The sequence below is a fragment of the Danio rerio genome, chromosome 7, assembly GCF_052040795.2.
Source record: "Danio rerio strain M-AB ecotype USA chromosome 7, GRCz13ab, whole genome shotgun sequence".
Lineage (NCBI taxonomy): Eukaryota > Metazoa > Chordata > Actinopteri > Cypriniformes > Danionidae > Danio > Danio rerio.
This window is the reverse complement of record NC_141027.1, coordinates 45,294,305-45,303,972: the sequence shown is the minus strand read 5'-3', so window position 1 is coordinate 45,303,972 and position 9,668 is coordinate 45,294,305. Positions and strand designations below refer to the sequence as shown.

Below are 9,668 nucleotides of genomic sequence, written 5' to 3'. Positions count from 1 at the left end.
GCGTTTCTGCTTTGGTGTACGTATTTAAATGTATGAGTGAGAATCTGGATATATCTATAGCAATGGTCTCAAACTCAATTCCTAGAGGGCTCCAACTCATTTCTTCGTTCTCGTGTAAATCCTGTGTAAAACTGCTTTGAAAAACAGACTAAACAATGACAGTTTACTAGTTAGATTAAACTTTTTTTTTTACTACTTTCTACATATCTGGCCATTTTATTAGGTACACTTTCCTAGTACCGGGTTGGACCCCTTTTGCCTTCAGAACTGCCTTAATCCTTCATTGCATAGATTCAACAAAATACTGGAAATATTCCTCTAAGAATTTGATCGATATTTTAATGATAGCATCTCGCAGTTGCTGCAGATTTGTCAACTGCCGGTTCCACCACACTTCAAAGGTGCTCTATTGTTGTCATAGTAATACAGAAAGTATGTACCAAATTCTGATATTTTCTTACAGTAGTAGTTATATACACTTGGGAAAATAGTAAAAAATTTTTATCTATCTATCTATCTATCTATCTATCTATCTATCTATCTATCTATCTATCTATCTATCTATCTATCTATCTATCTATCTATCTATCTATCTATCTATCTATCTATCTATCTATCTATCTATATATATATATATATAAATATATAGACACACACATATACACATATACATACACACAGTTGAGGTCAGAATTATTAGCCCCCTTCAATTTTTTTTCTTCTTTTTTAAATTTTTTCCAAATGATGTTTAACAGAGCAAGGACATTTTCACAGTATGTCTGATAATATTTTTTTCTTCTGGAGAAAGTCTTATTTGTTTTATCTCGGCTAGAATAAAAGCAGTTTTGAATTTTTTATGAACCATTTTAGGGACAAAATTAGTAGCACCTTTAAGCTATATTTTTTCTCGATAATCTACAGAACAAACCATCATTATAGAATAACTTGCCTAATTACCGTAACCTGCCTAGTGAACCTAATTAACCTAGTTAAGCCTTTAAATGTCACTTTAAGCTGTATAGAAGTGTCTTAAAAATATCTAGTAAAATATTATTTACAGTCATCATGGTAAAGATAAAATAGATCAGTTATTAGAAATGAGTTATTAAAATTACTATGTTTAGAAATGTGTCGAAAAAAATCTTCTCTCCCTTAAAAACAATTTGGGGGAAAAAAAATAAACAAGCGGTCTAATAATTTAGGGGGGCTAATAATTCTGACTTCAACTGTGTGTATATATATATATATATATATATATATATATATATATATATATATATATATTTTTTTTTTTTTTTTTTCCCTAAACAACCAGTTATTCTTTAGCTTACACTGATTAAAAAACCAGCTACAATAATACTACTATAATAAGGAAAACCCGTTCTAACTATAAAACTAAATAAATTGCTCTTGACACATGAAAATGTAAAGCATGCAGCCCACAACAAGGTGTAAAGGTATTGCGTATCATATTTAACAAACCGTTTACTACAAATTTGATGTTATTTAGCTCACATGGATAATTGAATATTAATCAGATGATGTCATTACGCTGTTGTGCCGTCAGCCAATCGTTGCATTGCTGATGATTTCGAGGATCGATAGATCAGTCCTTCACAACACATGCAGCGATCTCAGATCAGTTCATCCAGACATTTAATCTGATTCACAAACTTGTTTGGAGAACCAAATTAGCCAGAGATCAGATATCTAGATTAAAATATCCAGGATCTGACAAATCATCTTAGATCAATTATGCGAGCTACGAAGAACACACCCCAGATGTGCATATTTGATTTTCTCAGCACTTCAAGGTAAGTGCATAAAGGTCACTCTCATATTCTCAGTCACAGACACACACTTTCATTTGCTGGTACACCATATAAAATCCATAAACTACACTTTTTTTTTTTTTTTTTTGCACAGGGTTATCTTAAAGGTTAATTGTGCCAACTGATGATCATCCGTAAAAATAGACATTTTACCTTCAACAGGAAGAACCACCAACAATCAAAAATGCATGATTAAATGGTGTCGGTTTGCAATCGAAAAATGTGGTTATAATGGAAGTCAATGGGGCTAAAATAGCCACCAACTGTAAATTAGGGATAAAAAATGAAAATTGTATACTGCACAAAAACTAACAATGCAATAAAGACAACGTGGTTACTAATCTTTCACATGTCCAAGACTGTGATAAAACGTTAAAGAAAATCCAGTCCATAACTACTTTTTATAATGAAAATTTGTAATTTTGTGTGTTCTCTCCACCAAATCAGGGACATCATTTATAAATTTAACAATTAAAGAGTTAAAATCCTGTATTTTTTAAAAAGCATTCAGTTTTGATTATAATTGAGGATTATTACCATATTTCTCCAAACAACTGAAACAAAATGTATCTGAAATTTAGACAGTACATTTGAAAAATGCACAAGGGTTAAAAACAATGCATCAATGCATACTATGGCACCTGTAAAATCTATATCCACTCAAATACACCACAAATTTCAGCACTAACAAACCTCACACTTTCTTCTTTACATTCTGCAACCCCAAAATGCTGTTGTTACTGCATTAAATATATACAATTACACAAAACAATGCACAAAATTGATTTATTAATGTGTCAATCTGACAGTGCATGTTTGCAAAAGAGTTCTTAAAGCATACCCACTCTTCATACAAAACACCAGAGAGTGGTTAACATACAGCATGCCTTTGGATACTATAGTAAAGCTTATACAGTAATATTTTTACCATAGTAAAAGCACTGCTGAAGCTCATGTTTATTATTGTACAGGTTCAATAGCCAAGCAGTGCTACTACAAAAAAATAGTTCAATTCTAGGTGAGAATGGTGACAAATCCTGTTTTTTGCAGTACTTTGGCAAATCATTGGCATTAACTTGACATTAAAAGAATTTGTAGACCTACAGAAATGAGATAGGCGATCATGGCCAGCCAACCACCTTTTCGTTTCATAATTCATGTAAACTTTAAAAATAGTATTATTGTATTCTCAATAAAGGGCTTCATCACACCATATTTTTTAAAAAAGCTATTTAAAAGAGTGTACATTGAGAAAATATTCTCCCAGATTAGTTTCAATTGGTAAACATACTCACATTGAGCTCCCAAAGAAAAACACTCGTACATTTTGTAAAAACTCAACTACTACTATCATTCTAGAAGTAAACAAAAGCCATTATAGGCAGCGCATGAATACCATAAGTGGCACAACACTGTCCTTTTTTCCAAAAACCGGCTAATGTAAAGCTATACATTTCTGGAATAATAATAATTCACAGCTTTGGGGAAATCGAATGAGAGGAGCTTAGATTGTATGGACACATATCGAAAACTCCACTGTTCATGTAACATTTGAATAGATTGTGTTATTTAAGCCACAAAAAAGTATGACCAAAACGTTTGTACAGGACCTCCGAACAAACAATAAAAAGTAATACCAAAGCCTGTCTTATGTTTTCAGGCACTGTAGTGGTCAGGCGCAAGGATTCTGGACACAATCACAGCTTTAGTCAGAGTCAGAGTCTGAATCATCATCTGCGAGGAAGAAAAATGTGTTATTCTTGAAGTAAAATTAAGCAAGACAGAGGAAAAAATAGATGGGGAATTCTCAAAACAAAGAATTTGGCATGGGAGTTTAGCACATACTGTTTAACTAAACTAATGCATACATTGAAAGTCTACTGCAGGAGTTTCTACTGCAGTCTGAAACCCCCCTTGATAAGAAACCACAATAAACTTACACTTCCTCTGACCAGTTTCACTAATCATTCTGCTGCTTTAGTGTTATTTTTTAGCATCATGCAATGAAAATCAGATAAAGATGACAAACGTTTGATCAGTAGTGTAATACTACCGTAATACCTTGTGTGTTTGGAGGATCTTCACTAGACTCTCCTCCCTTGAGAAAGTTGGCCAGTTCATTAAAGATGAAATAAAAGTCCAGGGCGAAGACGATTGTGGCAATGAAACCAAAAACCTAAGAAGTGAAAAAAGAAATGTCATGAGGCCTGGGGCAACTCGTTGGCCAATAAAGGAAGCGCTCACCAGGAAATTTAAATCATTTTACTCGCCTTCCACTTGTTTAAATGTGTTTTGAGTTCTGAATAATTCTGAAATGCGTCAGCCCTTGACTTCTATATTATTATTGTTTGGTGCTATTATGAACATCAATGAAAACCAGTTTAAAACTTTTGTGTTTAACAGAAGAAAAGAAACTCAAGAATTATTCAAACCATTTAAGGGTAAATAAATAGTGGAAAAAGTATTAGGTGAACTATCTAGCAAAACAAGTGCGTTTTGTTGTTTTTAGTTACTAATGCTTCTTTAAGATACCAACTTATTACATACTAAATCTTATTTACTAGATACTGGTATTCATTAATTAATAAAACCTATTTAATAGGAAGTATTGGTGGTTTAGGAAGTACTAATGCTTAAGTAAGTATATCTTTCAATCTTTCCAAAAACACCAACAAACTGAGAACACGGGCTCTATTTTAACGATCTAGGTGCAAAGTCTGAAGCGCAGGGCGCAAAAGCATTAAAGGCGTGTCTGAATCCACTTTTGCTACATTAAGTACAAACAAAAGCTTGTTTTAATAAAACAAATATAAATATACGGGTAATAAATAATCACAGAAAGTTGTCACACATATTTTAATTCCAGATTTTTGCAAAAAAAAAACAAATTCAGTGTAAATGTGTATACATGTTATTATAGAACCATGGCACATGTCAATCAATTTGATGGGGGGGAAACCACACTCTTAAGTCACGTTGCAGTGCACCTCAAAATCACTGGGATTAGGTCCCTATTTTAACATCAGGAATTTTTTTAAAAGAGACTAGTTGGTTTTCTATCACCCCGATTTGTGGACACACTATACCTACACACAGTTCTGTCCAAACAGCTTACAAAGTTGATTTTCATCAAAGGTGCCCTTTAAATGAAATGTTGTTTTGATGTCATGCAGTCAGTTCAATTTTTGGGGTCCCTCAACTTATTTCTGTTGTGGTTTGTACTATTTTCAAAGGCTTGAATAAACTGAACAAACTACAAAACATCAATTAAACTTACTTGGTATTTTTGACTAATGACCTTATTTCAGCTTCATCCGAGTCTGTCTCTGTCACTGTGCTGTTTATCTGATGTAACACATGATGAGAAGCAGAATCACATGCGGTAGCGATGGGCGGGGCGAAGCAGCTCATTTGCATTTAAAGCCACATGATACAGAAAGAGCTACAATGTACTCAGACATTAAAATGGGCAGATTCTGGAGCCTATAATAAATAATCTGATGGGTAATTTGAGCTGAAACTTAGAAACTATAGAAACATTTGAGACATCAAAGACTTGTCTTACATATTGCAAAAGGGGTAAAATAGGTGCCCTTTAATGTTAATTGTGCAATTCATCAGAATTTTAGGACTAAAAGCATACAAACAGCAAGGAACCGTATAATCCACCCATTCCTTTTTGGGGTGTGTTGTGAGAATTTGCAAGCAAATTAATGAAGACGCTTTCTCGGTTTGTTGGTGTTTCTCTATTTGCATGTGTTTCATTACTTGTAGCATGTTAAGCTCTCTGAGCCACCATAAGTAATAGGATCTAATGAATAAATTCCAGAATCTAATGAATAAATGCTGGTGTGCAATAAGGGAAGTTTCAATTCAAACTTCCAAACTTATTTCTAGAGGAGCATGTGATATGATGGATCACGGCTGGTCTCTCATCTGTAATTATTAGTAAGCCAATCAGATTATTCCAAACTCACTATAAATAGCTCAACTAGCATTACTGCCTTATCTTACTTTTTTGAAGAATACCCCCATCCGGCCCTTTTCCTTATTTACCAGGGGGAGCTCTTGAGAACTATCTGATCTCGTACCCCAGCACATGCTCATTGTCCAGGCAGGAGCCCTGGGCTCAATTATCTCCAAGCTCAGGGTTCTCTCCCGGAACAGCATGACCAACCTATTCTCAAGCAATATTTAATTGTGAATTCTTGAAAGGAAAACCAGTACTGAGTACTAAATACTGTTGGTTAAATCCTGCATATGACAGCAAGTCAATATTGAAAAATAACAACTAGTACCTACTGGATAATCAGAATAAAATAAAACTAATATATCTACTAGTCACAAAATAACTGCATCCTAGTCCAAAATGAATAGCTGATATCTCAAGGGCAAACGAATATGACATTTGTTACTAGTCATTTACTAAACATTCATTAGTCACTTTAAAGTCCCAGTATGTATCATATAAATGCTAGTATCTATTAATAATAATATAAGCACACAAATAAAAATACAAAAAAATAAACACTGGTAGTTTATAAATAAGTGCAAGTACAGAAAAGATAGCTAAAAATAACATTACTAGCATAAAAATAGATTCTTGAAAGTTTCAAAGATTTAAACAGCTAGCTGTAGGAGGCCAGTGTAAGTATTACATGTGATACAGCTGTAAATCCCAAGTAAACAGTGTTGATAGAGTAGATCAGGGGTGCTCAATTCTGTTCCTGGAGATCTACAATTCTGCAGAGTTCAGCTGCAGCCTTGGTCAAACACACCTGTCGTTAATTACCAAGTGTTCCTTCAGATCCTACTTAGTTGGTTTAGTTGTGTTTGATAAGGGTTGGAGCTGAACTCTGCACGGAGGTAGATCTCCAGGAACAGGATTGAGCTTGTGTAGAAAAAAAGATTTTTGGACTGAAAGCATATAAGCCTACCCCAGCTGCTTTTGAAGCTCCATCGGGATACTTTGACACAGACATTATAGAGACGATGAAGAAGATGATAGAGGCGCTGACACAGCGCAGGAAATCCTTGATGAAACAACAGACATGGAGATTTGGAAATGAGGACACGACTGCTATCATAATCTGACGCTCTATTAACTCGAGTCATTTTTGTAGGTCAGTAAACTTACCATAAGAGGCCAGTGGAAGCCTTTAAATCTTTCGTTGAACTTTGTAGAATAAGCAAACAGCAGGAAAAGAGCTGCCAAGAACTCAATGAGCGGAGCTGTGACGAAAGCAGCTGCTGTTGAGGCGGCGAAACACACGAAGCTGATGAATGAAAGCGCCTGAGGACACAGCAAACATGAGGATATATAGGTTAGATATATTTATCTTTATTAGAATATTTACAGTTCAATATTTGTAACAGCATGAATGTGCTAGACTCTTTAAAGACAAGAAACCTCAGAATACACTACTTCACAGCCTTAACAGGAAAAAACATTGTCTTGGTGTCAAGTTCACCATGTCAAAGATGATGTCTGGTGATTCACATGAGACACACATGCACATAAACAATTTTCATGCAGTCGACTCTAAGGGCTTGTTTACAACATGACAAAAGAGGTCTTCAAGTGTCAAAACAATAAAAGTGTAATTTGGCCTCACTTTTTCTTTCAGGAAAATCTTATTTATTTTATTTTTTGCTTCTTTTTATAAGTAAAAAAATATGATTGTCATATATATATATTTTACTAATAATTGAAGACACCTCGATTTTCTCCCTGTTAGTTACTTGATACACAAAGCTTTAAAGGAAAGTTTACTCAAAAATGAAAATTGAAACCCTCAACTGGTTCACCCAAAAATCAAAACTGAAACCCTCAAGAGCTCAAAAGCTATATGAGTTCCTTTTTTTCTGTTGAACAAGAAGATATTTGGAAGAAAGTTAGATACTGGTAGACATTAACATCCTTAGGAAAAAAAATATACTATGAAAGTCACGGGGCTACTGATTTATTTTAAGTTTATTTGTATAGCGCTTTCAAAATAATACAAAGGAGGTGCACATTATTACTAAATTAAATAAAAAAATTAAAAGATAAGGAGTTGTGTATGGGTTGGACATTATATAAACATAGTTAACCTGCTGTTATGCAGTATATAGTGTCCTCATGTTAACATTGGTATTGTGTGGCTGTGTATTTAATGAGTATTAGTGTTACATGTAGATTTCAGTTTGTAATTGTCATCCAATTCAAAATTATTATAAAGAAGCAGAAACTATAATTATGCAAAAATTAATGGCAGCCCATTCATATTTCCTACCATTCATGTCAGAAAACATGATTACAAGCTTACTGTGTGCATCACGAGGAGGGAATAAGATATGAACACTGTTTTTTCAACCAAAAAAGTAATTTCATTCACTTCATAATTTTCCTTTGGCTTAGTTCCTTTACTCATCAGGGATCGCCACAGCGGAATGGACCACCAACTTATCCAGCATATGTTTTACCTTCTTTCTGTGAGTCGATAGAGCTAACCACTGAGCCACAAGTCGACCCTACCAAAAAAGTTATGAACTAAAAATTTTTTTTTTTTAAATTGGTGTTTCCCCCCATATTTTCACTAAAATTAGCGTATAATGAAATAACAGAAATTTTAATAAAGTGTGATTTAGTTGCATTGGTAGTAATTGAGTGAACTTGCAGGGTCAATAAAAGATTAATGAAAAATTTACAATTAAATGTATCAGACCTATTTATTTGACAACATGAATTTTAACAAATAAACATGTAAACAACAAATAAATAAGTATTTTTAATGAAATGTAAATTAGACCATATATATTGTTTATTATAAATATAATCATATTATATTACTTAAAGGGAACTTAAAATGTTTGCAAAAAAAACAAAAAAAACAGGGAGGTTTGGTGTCCAAAACTTTCAAAAAACTCTCCATTCAAATGAATGAGTTCAGCTCTTGAATGTGCTTGACCTATACTGCAGAAATCACATGTAGCTATATTATTAAATTCAAGAAGAAACTTAAAAGAAAATATGTGAAAAGATAATCAAAGCCTGACACGCATAAATGATCAGATCAATAACCAGAAGCTTCAATAAAACTAATAAATGCCACGTTTTTTTTCCCATAAAGTACTTATATTTATCAAGCAGTCAAAAGCAAAACCAGACAAAAGCATTCAGCAGACAACAGTACAAAATGGCATAATGACTAACAGACTGGTGGATGGATTAAACATGAAAAAAGTCTAAAAGCGTACCACTTCACCGAGAAGCAACAGTCCTTTTCGAGAGGAGATGAATTCTTTGGTGGGGAGAACGGACTGAAGTACGGTCTGTGGTGCTCGGTTGCTCCGCGGATCCTCGATGTCCCCCATCCCGCCGATCAGTCTATTCTGTTCCCGAGTAAAGTTGACGGGGAGGCGCCCTGCTCTGCTCTCCGCTAGAGACAGTCAGCAGCTGCCCACTCTTCGCAGATCGGCATAACTTTCCACGGACTGGAAACGGAAATAATGACAGTGCGGAAACGAAGCACACAAAAGAGCAACATCTGCATTCCCAAAATCTGGAGACCGTTAATAAGTGAACATAAAATGTGGGCGAAACATCTCTCACAGGACGCAGAGGCAACTGTAAAGACATACACTGTGCAAAAACTGCTCATTTTCCATCTGCAGGACAGATTTAACCCTAGTGCTGCTCTGTTTGGGGTCTGACAAACATCAAGCCCCCTTTAGCTATGGTTCATATATTGTTTTTAATCATTAAATGAATGAGATTGTTGCTGACAAACGTGAAAAGTTTGAGTTTGCGACTAAAATAAAGATTGTTTAAAAAACTTAATAATAATAAATGAT

At 34.2% G+C, this 9,668-nt stretch overlaps 1 protein-coding gene across 1 annotated transcript; it reads right to left on the bottom strand.

Annotated features, from left to right (window-relative positions):
• Positions 1-2,604: 2,604 nt before the first annotated feature.
• On the bottom strand, positions 2,605-9,322 carry cmtm3 (CKLF-like MARVEL transmembrane domain containing 3). Its single transcript, NM_001003468.2, is given in 5 exon segments — positions 2,605-3,566; positions 3,894-4,008; positions 6,770-6,865; positions 6,970-7,125; positions 9,072-9,322. Coding segments are annotated over 5 exon segments (513 nt in total). The 5' UTR covers positions 9,189-9,322; the 3' UTR covers positions 2,605-3,537.
• Positions 9,323-9,668: the final 346 nt, after the last annotated feature.